Source organism: Topomyia yanbarensis, chromosome 2 (assembly GCF_030247195.1).
Source record: "Topomyia yanbarensis strain Yona2022 chromosome 2, ASM3024719v1, whole genome shotgun sequence".
In the NCBI taxonomy this organism is placed as follows: Eukaryota; Metazoa; Arthropoda; class Insecta; order Diptera; family Culicidae; genus Topomyia; species Topomyia yanbarensis.
In genome coordinates this window covers 162,539,362-162,552,981 of record NC_080671.1, presented here as the reverse complement: position 1 = coordinate 162,552,981, position 13,620 = coordinate 162,539,362, and the positions used below count along the sequence as shown (strand labels likewise).

Below are 13,620 nucleotides of genomic sequence, written 5' to 3'. Positions count from 1 at the left end.
AAACACAATATCAACTAAAATGGACTTATTGCATCCAGTAAAATCTTCGAAAATGCTATTATCCCAAAATTAGCCGTTTTGGCGCACATATTTGATCGCATGTTTTGGTCATATGCTTAGATATTGGAAAACGGTAAAAATCCATCGTCAGTATTTAATGTTTAATATCGCTTTTGATAATAGTTTGATTTCAGCAAACGATAGCTCGTTTGAACGATATTCGTGTAAGCTTACTGTAAATGAATAGACGGTTTGTCTGTATTATCAATTTTGACAGTTAATCTCAAAGAACTGCAATCTAAGTTTTTTGCACATATAGACATCCATCTCTTGGGGATAAACAACAGAATCAAAATCAAATTAATAAAATAAATTTCATTTGAAATTGGTTTGAATAAGATCGGTTCAGCCATTGCTGAGAAACGGTTTCGTGTAAGCTAGCACACACGGCATACAAACGTCTACGCGTTTAAACACGATAACATACAAACGTTCGAAACTTCGCGATCATACACGCCCATCTACGCGCTCCATCTCGTAAAAACGTCCCGATGATTAAGTGAATGTTCTGGTACTTATAAATTTATAAGCGCAGTCTCAAGCGCGATCATGAAGTTTTCACGCCTCCATATCTGAACCGTAACTCAATGTCAGAATTAGAATTATGGACCAGTGTTTTAGTGGTAGACATTTCCTACCTCGTCTGCATGTAGTGAGTGATGCTGACAGGGAGCCCTTCCGAAAACCATGCTCTCTAACAAAAAAAAACTATTTCGGATCCCGAGACTTGGGATCAACCCAAATTAGGTCGAGGTGTCAAGTGCTTTTTATGTAAAAAAAAAGGGAAGCATGATGAAATAGGAACGTTTTAAATCAATGTATCGTGATTGAGCAGTTTTATGGTTCCAACATATTTGGCAACGTTTCATCAATTCTTATACAAACGTGTGCTTCGGATTTCCAAAAAGTGTGTAGAGTTTAACTTGTCAGTGTATTGCGCATCTTGTGAAGTGTACATACGGAATCGTTTTTCACTACATTCCACTTCTCGTCAGACGATTTGGATTTACATATCCGAACCGAGGTTCCGGGTCCAGACACTTCTCTGGATCTAGGCACCAAGCCTTGGCTTGATTAGAGTCCGGATCTGGTATGGGTAAAGTGGATGGTGTAGATCCAGAAACTGGTCCGGATCCGGGAACTGGTACTGATCCCCTGGATTAGTGCGGAGCAATGGACTACCACGGATACGTAGTCTGGAGACGAAACGATTATTAATTTTTTTTGTGCCATCCCCCTACCCAAAAAATCCGGAATTTAGGTTGGTTTGACTCGGTATTATAATTACAATCGCAGGAATCGACCTAATTATCCCTCATTCAAACAGGTGGAGAAACAATTTAATTACCTAAAACTTTGTCGAAGACCGTAAGTCAATCTGACCTTGTTCGAAAAAGTTATGAAGCTTTTAACGAAGTGATGTCTGATTCAGTTTTACATGGAGCCTGGCAGTACATCAGTCCTCGATTCCCATGAACTTTTCATTTTTACGAAATAATAGGTTTAGCTCGATAGTATGTTTAGACGAATTATAGTAAACAGGGTGTTTGGTTCATGATTAAGAACCTCTTAAAGGGTGATTGTTTGTCATATTTGGAGACAAAAATCATTCTACACATACCATCACATCTAAACCGTTACAGAGTAGTTATTGAACTTTTTGCGTAAAACTTATTTTTCTTAAAATACCTCTAACTTAAAAAATATACTTCGTATTTTAAACCTTTTAGTTCCGTTGGAAAGGTGAGAAAATTTCCTATTGAATGGTCTTCTGATATCTTTTAGATAATTAGTTTTAATAGTCTTTTAGTTGTAAAGTAGCTAAAAGCTAGTGTTTTTGATGAGGTTTTTGTTAATTTTCTCAAAATCATGAATTATGATTATAGCAATATCTATTATCCAAAAGTTGGGTTTTAGGACGATTAATAATTTGTTCTTCATCATCATATTCCTATCTCTTCTCGTTTCTTTGTAATTTCATTACAATTATTACTTTTCTTGTAATCGACTTGCAAATATTTAAGACTCTAATCTAAAAAATATGCTTTGTATCGTTATTTTCAAGGCCTTATTGGAAAGCTGAGAAAATTTCCTTTCAATGTATGTACAAATATCCTTTAGCTAAGTGTACTAAATGACGTTTTACTAGTAAAATAACTCAGAATTAGCGTTTTTAGAGAGTTTTGTAATTATTCTAATTATTGATCAACTAAATTTATCGTTACTATTGTTCACTTGGAGCCCCTAAACATTCTCTATAACTTGTTATGTGAGACTTTATCCCTATCGCTTTTCATTTCGCTGCAATTTAATTAGTTAACACAGCCTGACCTCACCTCAAATGTAATGGGTTCGAAATAGTTGTTTTGCATATGAAACGAAGTGATAAAAATGATTTTGCGTCGAAACCAAAACAAATAATTGAATGGAGTGAAAGAAAGAATTGTAGAACTGGCTGAGATGCATTAATTCCGTGATAATGATGGTGATGTTTATTATTTTAAGAAAATTAACGAAAATGCTAATACAGTAGGATTCCGTTTTTGGCAACAATATTTTTTTCAGTTGCCAAAACTGGAACCGTGCCAAAAATGGAACCTTGCCTTGAAAGTTTTTATTTTCAATTTGTGACATCATAAATGTTACAAGAACATTAATTATATAAGAATATGTGAAATGGAATGAAATAATAGAAAAAATCAACAAATTTAACTTTATTCGCTATGCCCGCCCCCATAAAATATAGTAAATATGACTCCTATGTTTGGAAATAAATTCAAATGCGATATCCATTACAGTAATGGTTCGATTGTATCACGCTTATATATCCATAGAGATGCTCGGGTTTAAATTTTTTCGAGCCCAAACCCGACCCGAACCCGAGAGCATGAAAATTTAAAAACCCGAACCCGACCCGAGCCCGAAATTATAAAATTTGAAAAACCCGAACCCGACCCGAGCCCGAACATTTTAAAGCTCAAAAACCCCAACCCGACCCATACCCGATAATAAAATTTTTGTAAAACCCGAACCCGACCCGACCCGAACCCGAAAATTTAAAATTCCAGAAGCCCGATCTGAATCCAACTTGCTAATACGGAGAATCAACCAAAGATCTCGAAGATTTTTAATTCCTGGCACCCGAGCTGGACCCTAGGTTCATCTAAGAATAGTACAATCACTCGAATCTGAAGTAGCACCATACACATTGAGTTATATCTGCTTATGGCAAAACAAATCACTGCCGAGTAGAATCCGCATTTATATTTACTATTATTGAACGTCGAATTTATAATGACCTGAGAAACTTATAAATCGTCGATATCTTAGCCGGAAATTAAGTAAAATCGGCGGCTGACTCATGGGGAGACAGAAAGCTTAATGGTCACAGTTTCCAACAACCTTGCCCGTCGAACTTAACCAAAATTTCTAATTTTTTATCAGAAACCATTCCTGCAAGGTAGTTTCATATAATTTGTTACATGTATTAAATTAAGTTATGGCAATTGGCAATTCGTATTCAACAGTTTACATGACGTCACCCACGTTACTGGTTGGAACGATCAAACCTGTATCGAAGGGTACCAATCAAGATTTTCTGACGTGTTCTTGATGTCCCATCATTAGCGTTAGTACGATCTATGATTGGGTATCTAAGTTATTTTATGCTTCCCATTACACGGTAAGCGCGCCAATAGAGATGCTTCGACATCTCCAATGGAGCTCTCGGAACGACTCCAAACTTTAAAAAATCCGTTAATGGCTTCAACAGAACACACAAAATTTTGCAATCAATTCCTTAAGTTCGTGGAAATTCATGTATTTTCATGAAGGAATCCGGATCATGCAACACCTCAGCCCGGGAACAATCTGACTGAAAGTGCTTGTATATATGTACCACTGATTTGATAGTGGTACTATTATGCCATCACCATATGAGTGGCATGAACAACGAAACCTGGCGGAAGTGAAGCTAGGTTTAGGTCTGATGGAACAAAGAGAGTCTCTAGAACATAAATTTGGCCTAAACTATCTGCTTTTAAAAAATAATGTGCCCTTTTTAAATTTGAGCCGCCATAATGACACCAAAGTACCACCAAATTTGTGAGTTCAAATCCTTATTTTTCCATTACAATTTATTTTAATTGCAAGCAATCTTTATCATAAACCAATTTGATTATTAAACTTCCGTTCAAGCAGGTACAACCTGTTTGTTTCATTTGACCAACTTAACAGTGCTCGCTTAAATTTTGTTTGGGGTATAAATGTACCCCAAAAACCGTTTGCGTTAGTTTTGTCATGTGTACATAATTCAAAAAAAATATTAAAATTGTATTAGTTCCAACTCTGCCGAATAATAGTATCTGTTATTTGATATAACAAAGCACTATAGCAAAGTAACTAGAAAATGCGTTTGGATCGGTATCGTAATTTTTGCTTTTGCGGATGAAAGAGTCAAAACACATTCGTGAATATGATTTGTATATAGTATGCAAGACGCATCATTCGATTCGTTATCTTCTGCAGCCCGGGCTCTGGAACATACTTACTTTTATACACGTACAATGCAACGGCTCTACCTGTTCCTTCGACGCTTTCCTGTTTCATCTCCGTTACTGCATATTGCTGTATTTTTGACGTTTGCATTGGCGTTTGGTTTTCAAAAAAACATCGGAATAAATACACTTTTTGACCGGTTTTTGAAAAAAAATGTTCAAAAGGAAATTTAATAAGCTTTACAACGACGTATAAATGGTCAAAATCGATTTGAAACTACCGGAGTTATAGCAATATGAAGAAAAATGGGAATTTTGACGTATTTTAACAACTTGTTCTATACAAAATTAAATATTACATAATTAAATAGTCAAAGCACGAATATTTTTAAACAGGTTACTTTACGAATGATTTTAGAATGAAACTATCCAATTCACTTATGAATTTAATAAAAAGTAGACATATTAGAGCGATTTTAGTTCTGGGGTACGAATGTACCCCACAAAACCGTTTACGTAAAGGAAAGACGCCGCGGCCTAAGTATCGGTGTTAAAGTACCTGTCGAAATTTATATTCCAATATAGAAAGTTGAACCGATATTTTCCGATAAATTCCTTTTGACATGGTTTATTACTAATTATCATGAAAAATAAATCACAAAGAGATTTTAGATGTGAAACACATATTGTTGAATGCTCTCTCATGAGTGTTTGTTCAAAAAATTAAAAAATTCAGGCAACTTGCAAATCTGAAGAGACGGAATTTTATGCAAGAATGAAAAAATACAATATTTGAGCACCAGAAAATACGACGAATTCTAGCGATTCAGAGATGCTAACATTTGGTACGGTTATATGTGTCATCCATTCGTATCACGAAGTATAATTCACTACTACAAAAAAGACTGCATTTTGTGTATAGACGCAAACAGTGTCATGAAATGGTTAGGTTGTTTTGTTCAAAACCCGAACCCGACCCGACCCCGATAATTTATACACTCAGGTTTTTTTTACGCGGGGGATACGAGCCGCGTAAATGAAAACCGCGTAAATGAAAACCGCGTAAATGAAAACCGCGTAAATTTCAAAATCCGCGTAAATGAAAACCGCGTAAATTTCAAAATCCGCGTAAATGAAAACCGCGTAAATTTCAAAATCCGCGTAAATGAAGACCACTTAAATTTAAGAATCCGCGATAAAGGGAACCTCATTAAACCGCGTAAATTCCAAAATCCGCGTAAATGAAAACCGCGTAAATTTCAAAAACCGCGTAAATGAAAACCGCGTAAATTTCAAAATCCGCGTAAATGAAAACCGCGTAAATTTCAAAATCCGCGTAAATGAAAACCGTGTAAATTTCAAAATCCGCGTAAAAAAAACCGCGTAAAAAATACCGCGCAAAAAAAAACCGCGTAAAAAAAACTTGAGTGTAATTTGAAAAACCCGAACCCGACTCGAGCCCGAAAGTTCAAAATTTCAAACACCCGGACCCGACCCGAACCCGAGAATTTCAAATTTGAAAACCCGGAATCCGACCCGAACCCAAGAAGCTTAAATTTACAGAACCCGACCCGAAACCCGTCGGGTTCGGGTCAGGTCCGGGTTTCGGGTCCAAAAACTCGAACCCGACCATCTCTAATATGTATGCACGTATCTGTGTATATACACATGTATATGTACGTATCTTAGTATGCATATTTAAGTCAGTATGTATATATTTAAATGACTATATATGCATGTACTTACATACTGTATTACTTCTGTCTACTTCCATCACTACATATAAAACTAGGCGTGATATAATCGAAACATTACTGTATTACAACAAAATGATTATTGATCATTTTTCAAAAGATTTACTATAAGCAAAAATAATGTTGCCAAAAACGGAACCTATTTGTTGCCAAAAATGGAGCATGCCAAAAACGGAACGTACCAAAAATGGAATCTTACTGTAATAACATTAACTTTAAACTAATTTATTTCTAAAAGACTACTAAATTGACCTAACTGAAAGGTATTAATATATTTTTCTCTGCAAAATTTTCCTGGCTTTCGAATGAAAAGAAGAAAAGGTACAATAAGTGCCATACTTTTTAAATTAGAGCTAGTATTAGTGAAAATAGGATAAAAACATCCAAGTTCAATAACACAAATACATGAAAGCAAGAACAGATAATTGTATCATGTCAAAGAACAAATTATGCATCTCTTCAACACTAACAATCTGAATTATTAAAATGATGATGTTAACAATTAAGATTTTAGAGAAATGAACGAAAAATCGATCAAAATTGTTAAATTTTAATTAAATTACTTTGAAAAGGTTACTTAACCTCATAGGCTGAAGCATGTAAGGACATCACTCAATGGGAAATTTTCTCACCTATTCAATGGACCTAAAAGATTTGAAATACAAGGTAAACTTTTTGAGTTAAAGGTATTTTAAGACAAATAAGTTGTTAACACAAAAAGTTCAATAACTTAATAACGGTTGAGATTTGATGGTATGTGTAAACGATTTTTTCTCCAAATATGACAGTCAATCACCCCTCGAGAGGTTCTTAATCATGAACCACACACCCTGTATAATAGGAGTCATGTTTTGATTAGAAACTTTTAGTTCCACATATTACCACATAGAGGGCGCCAACATTAACTTTTCAATGGAAATATATAAATTGGATTCGACAAACTTGCAGAACAAGCATTTTGCAGTAATACTTCTGAACATGTCCTGATTTCATCTTTCTTCCTTGAAAAGTTAGTGTTGGCTCCCTCTATGCGATAACATGCCCGATCAGAAGGGCATAACTGATTTATAACACCTGGAGTTATTTATTTCAAAAATATTTTGAAACAGAGCCTGTTATAAATCCGGCTGGTTAGTTGTTAAAATAACAAAAAATAAAACAAAAACCTGGCTAATGATAACAAAATTGTAACAAAATTTGACATGATTTTATCAAAGCTAAAACTAAACGAGATATAATTTTTTTTCCAAAAGTATATACGTCCTCTGTAAGAGAACTGTATTAGATATAATCATCTAATGACAGTGACCTAGTAAAAAACGATCAATTCATAAATTGATGGTCTCATAATAGATTTTGTTATAATATCGATAGTATAGAAAGCTGTCCGCAATCTACTTTCAATTCAGTTATCTGAATATAACTCCAGTTGTTATAAATATCAACCATAGTTATAATAGTGTTATTGTTTTGTTATGCTCTTCTGATAGGGTGTGAACTCAAATTTTCTAACCAAAACTTGTCTTGTATGCTAAAATTTTTCTAAAAATACTTTTGAGCTAAACCTGACCATTTTTTCATAAAAATCTTTAGTTCGTGGGAATAGACTACTGATACACAACCATGCACTGCTAGGCCCCATGGAAAACTAACTTAGACATCGTAAAAACCCTTACAAAATTCAATCGCGTTGATCTGGTTGCTAGTCTTATCCGATTTACTTCAAATTAAGAGCAGTAGTAAAATGGGACTGGGAATCGACTTAGGGGTGGGCCGAATGCTTTTTCAAAAATTCATTATTTTTCTTAGCAGTGTAATGTACAGTTTTCGATGTTCGTCATTGCACAGTTTACTGTCTTTGAATAGAATTTAATATCGGGAGTTAATAATCCACAATCGCATGGCTTATTACAAAAAAAATAATAGAATCCTTTTGGTAATAAACTATAACATGGCTTCGGGGCCCGCATATAGAGCTTGAAATGTTTCTAACCGGAAAAGGAAGTCATATTATCGAATAAAAAATAGTTCCTTCACAATTGATCGAAATCCACGAATATTGATAGAAATTCGATTTTTTCTTGGTCATATTCATATGAAGGAAAAAAGAATGCGTTTTTTATTTCATCATCGATTGCCAACCAAATTTTTATGTATGGATACAAAATTGTATAGAAATGTACTGTATGTCACAGAAGAGTGTGTGCAAAGAAATCAAAATACATAAGCAATGGACCCGCCCGAGACCGATTTAGCTATAATTTGAAGAAGATAATTGGCCCAATGCAGAATTTTGTTGTATATGTTTATTCAGAATTGAAAGTTTATTTGTCAATTACCTGCCGTTACAAATTAATTTTTATACATGTTAACAATACATATTTGCCTTTTTGTACGCAGTTTCAGCATTCGTATTTCGTGTGGCGATTATGGCGCTCGTGTCCGGAAAGATAACTATTTCAATTAACCTCATCTGAAAACAGGTTAATTATATTCGATTAAATAATGATGCTACAAAACTTTGATAGCTTCTTAGTTTCAATTAAAGGTCTCATTTCATAAATTGTTAAAAAGGGTTCGTGCTATCTATATATTCAAAAATGATGCTGTGCCATGTATCACACCGAACGTCTTTTCATGTATACATTTAAACCCTACCCGACTTTTGCACATCCATAAGAGCGAACTCCCTACGGTGGCACCCGAATTGTATCCATACATACATGTAGATTGAAGATATATAGAAACCGGCCCGCTGTGGTCATGAATTTCAATCATTAATCACCGGAAATTGTTAGCCAAGGTCAATTCAGTCTCGGTCGTTCTGATAAACGATGACCAAAGCACCGCCACCGCTAGATGAACAGATGATGAAGGCGATTATTTTTCGAAGTGCGTCGTAACCTAATTCGGAAATATTATTTTAGTGGGTGGTTTTTGTGTTCATGATGTAAGTCCTCCTCCGATTAATGAAATGGGCAGCGTTTTCCGTTGAATTGGAACGAGACAATGTGTTATTGCAATACAAAATTGCTTTTAGCATTTTCTCATCGTTTCATTGACGCGATTGTGTATTTCCGGATCAATTCCGAAAATCGGTAAAACATTTAGACGGATTCCATAAACCCTGTAAATCGCTCTGCAAATGCAGTAAATGACATTAGATTCCATTTTCACTCGGTCAAAAATACTTGTTATTTAATCGAATTTCAATATCACGCAGGCCTTTCTCTCAATTCACTATCGAATTTGTTCTACACGGATTTTTAATGCCGCACAACAAGTCTCCTCTATTTAATTTCATACCCGCTAAAGTGAATCACTTTCTGCTCCATGAGATGCGACAATTCCATCTCATTAGCTCTCTCCCTGGAATGCGGTACTAAATGCAGATTGATGTAACCAGAGCCAGATGACGGCATGACGCTGACACACTCCCTGCGCCTTTTGGAAAATTTGGTTAGAGTTTCGCTGTGGAATGCTGACCTGTCCGATGATTCATCGGTTTGGTGTGAAAAAGTTGTTACTTGGTAGACAGTAACAACTACCTACTCACATGGAATACGGAGATTGGAAGTTGGCGTTAGGTAGCATGTGCTTTCTCGTAGACATTTAATATGTGAATAAAATATACTCGTCTTCAGTCTTCTCCGAGTGTTATATTTGTTGACTTTTTGGCACATGAATAATTTATATTGAATTTATTGAGAAATAATTAAACCAATACTTGTTGCAACCATTTTATTTCCAATTTTCCATGACTTTTACCAGATCTTTTTGATCTTCAATCGCTTCGGAATGAAACCGTTATATATAACCAATACCAATACCTCAAATATAGACGCGCAGATTCCAGTCGCTCGTGCCCACCTTCAATTAATTCAATTTGCGATTATTACTTTTTTGCCTTTTAGTAATTCTTTTCACTGCCCCGCGATTCCAGTCGGTGTAGCTATATTATGCATGTGTGTTGGAGTGTTTTTTTTTTAATTTTTTTTGGCGATATCTGCCCCAGTCGGCGTGTGTATTTCGATCCATTCTCCAAGCTAATTTCCTCCATGCGCCGCAGATTTGAAGCATACCGCTCTATAATCAGTGTGTGTTTTATTTTAAAGAAACAATCACAATAACAACTATCGAAGTAGTGCCAAAACGAACCCGAAATGATAATGGTTTTAAAATAGGGGCGGGAAGGAAGAGAAGTAGGAGTACGTTTTTGCTATATTCCATAACAAGTAAAAATATCACGTTGTTCCATCAGTTAATAAATCCTGCTGTCTCATTGGGGCAAAGACTGTGGTACTCTCAAACTTAAATGCACAGGTCACGTAACATCCGAGATTATGCCGCTCAAGTACCGGCTAATTGTATCTTCTTATCTACCAGCAATCGAGTTCAGTTTATCTAACGGACGCCATTTTTCCTTCTTTTTGTGCCTTCATTTCAGATACTAATTAAAATATCCTCGACGCTCGGTCGAGGTCCGACCGACTAATTTCCACCCAGTAGCCGCAATTCTGCCATGCCGGGTAGCCGTTCCAGTAATAACGATACCGAGCACAACAAGTCCCCTAGAGAGAGCGGCGAGGATTCAGAGGATGAAAGTGAAATTCTAGAGGAAAGTCCGTGCGGAAGATGGCTGAAACGAAAAGAAGAGGTAAGTTTTGTTTGCATCTTTCGCCTCATTTACATTGTTGCAATCTTTCGCACCCATTCAACAACTTGTTCAAGAAGTACCCCTTTGTAGAAATGCTTCGTTAAGGAATAATGTAATATCGCTTAGAGTTATACAAAAAATCAACTACGTCTCCTTGGTAGGTTATAGACATTGCCCTGTTTTGTTTGTGTGAGGTATATTTAAAGAAAGCTTTGACTTCTATGGAATTTGAAATATATTGCAGTTTAAAATCACTTTAAAATATTTTATAACATGTCAACGCCAATTTTCATTTTCTAAAAAAAACTCGAATAAAGTTACAATTTCATAAAAATTGTCTATTTTTTAAGTTCATGTAGAACTTATTGAAGTTTGAAATCTTTTTGAAAATTTCCACACCAATTAGGTAGGTACTACATTGATGAAGTGCCTCACTGTTCGACCCACAAGTCGGTCATATTGTGACAAATTTCAACAACAAAATATATTTGAGCTGTTCAAATAGGTATGCAAATATATTGCAAATTTTAAAAAACTTTAAACTTTTTTCTCTTTGAAATAAATGCGTTATACAATCTCGTTTACGTCTTATAAAGCATATCAATGCAGGCCTGAATTAGTGGAACCAACAACAGAACCATTATTCTTATTTCTACTGCGAATATCGGTTAAATCGAGCTAATTAAATTTGAATACTGAAATGTTTTATTGTGTTACAAACTATTAAAATCCATTATGCATACCGTTGTTGCAGGGATGCCATATGATTTCTTCAAATGTCAAATTAAAAAAGATTACAATTTTGAGGACATAACTCGAATACAACGTTGAACACAATTAAATGATCTATGGACAATGTGAACTCCAGTATTTTAACTATTTATATTTATTTATATTATATTATTTTGATAAATAGTCTGGTGCTAATTCAAATCTCTGTTCATGTTTGGATCTGACCGCATGTCTGTATGTCTATCCAACGTTCATAAAAACAGACTGCCTTGTTTAATGACAAACCCGATTTTGTTAGGACCATTCTGGACTGACAACATCGGGACGCTGACAAAACCGGAACATTTTTTTTATTGGGTGCATTAACTACTGCTACCAGTGCATAGTGGTCCAGGAAGCAAAATTAGCGGGAAAAAATTTTACGCTTTCATCTTTAGATATAGAGATTCCTTTTAAGATATCCATATTTGAAAAGGGCGCATTTTTCAATGAAAATTATGTATAACTTTTGAATCAGTCAAGATAAAATTTTTCTTCTTTCAGCAAAAGTTGCTCCTAATCATACTTTAAAAGTTCGCTGAAAAGTACTTTGGTGAGAAAAATCACACTAAAAAATGCACGGAGAAAACAGTTTTTTTGAGAGACACCCTAAGTTATGACATGGAACTCATGGACTTATGACATGGAACTATAAAGTGAAAAATGTTTGAGATACAAAGTTAAAATCTTCAGCAAAGTTGCTCAGAATTGATTGTTCTAGAATATTACAGAAGAAAGTATCATTCTATCTCGACTAAAATTTGAAATAATTTCTACAACTTTGACATATTTAGGACCACCCTAAAACCGTTTCAGCCAAAAGATACAGTTTGTCACGCACAATAAATGTTTCTAAGACATCGAATCTCGAATTCTTTTTAATAAATATTCCTCTGAGATAAAATAACAATACCTAGTCTTCAGTCTACTTTCTTCTTCTGCCTGAGCCAGACCTACAACCGAGTACAGTGAACGACAACTACCATTATCTCGAGACCACAGGAAACGTATTTATTACTGCCATAATGAGTAAAGTTGGCGATCGTTGACTTTAAGTATTGATCTATACGACTGAGTTTTCATGAAGCGGAACATTTTCTAAATGTGAAAATGCAGCTTTCGGTAGTCGCCTATTTTCAGGGTCATCACATGCGCAATGCAACACTGATATCATTCACCATGTTAGACCAGGCAGACATATTCGTTTTTCCGAACAACCTTAAACGCGTGGTTGAAAGTGACAGCATAGGGATTAAGATTCCCGTATATATGAAAATTGATTATATAGAGGTAAGACGACATGACCGCATACCCCTTCTAAGCTGTAAAATGCATGTCGCAATACGAAGAAGTAGAATCTGCTATACAAGATACTTGGAGAAACTTATTTATGCTGAAAATGCGGACCCTACTTGACTATACAACTCAAAAATCACGGAACTATAGGGCGAAAACGAAATTGTTGCGACACATTCAACAGGGCATAACTTTTTTACCATTGGGTAAAAATCAACCAAATTTTGCACACTTTCTCATTGATGTGTATTGTTTACATGCTGTCAAACTCGAAGTCGTGTTTTTCGATTCAACGAAAATGGAGGTGAACCAACGCGATTCGAGAGAACAAATTCTTTCCAAACACCTGGAGTTTCCTTACCTGTCGCACCGGCAGTTGGGAAAAATGTTGAACATTCACCATTCAACCGTCTCCAGAGTGTTGAAGCGGTTCCAGGAGCGGTTGACGTTGGACCACGGCAAAGGAGCTGGAAGAAAACCGGGACCGGAGAACAAAAAGATGGAGGGAAAGGTGAAGCGGATGATTAAAGCAAATCCCAAAGTCTCAATCCGTGATTTGGCTGAAAAGATCGGCATGTCGCAGAGC

General features: G+C 35.5%; 1 protein-coding gene across 4 annotated transcripts in view; it reads left to right on the top strand.

Moving 5' to 3' along the window:
* The window catches only part of LOC131681951 (nuclear receptor-binding protein homolog), a 211,927-nt gene that overhangs the window by 122,693 nt on the left and 75,614 nt on the right, over nucleotides 1–13,620 (top strand). For all 4 annotated transcript variants that reach the window (XM_058963063.1, XM_058963062.1, XM_058963064.1 and 1 more), the window contains one exon: nucleotides 10,758–10,967. In XM_058963063.1, coding sequence (XP_058819046.1) covers nucleotides 10,833–10,967 — 135 coding nt within the window. In that variant the 5' untranslated portion in view covers nucleotides 10,758–10,832. The remainder of the gene's footprint in view (nucleotides 1–10,757; nucleotides 10,968–13,620) is intronic.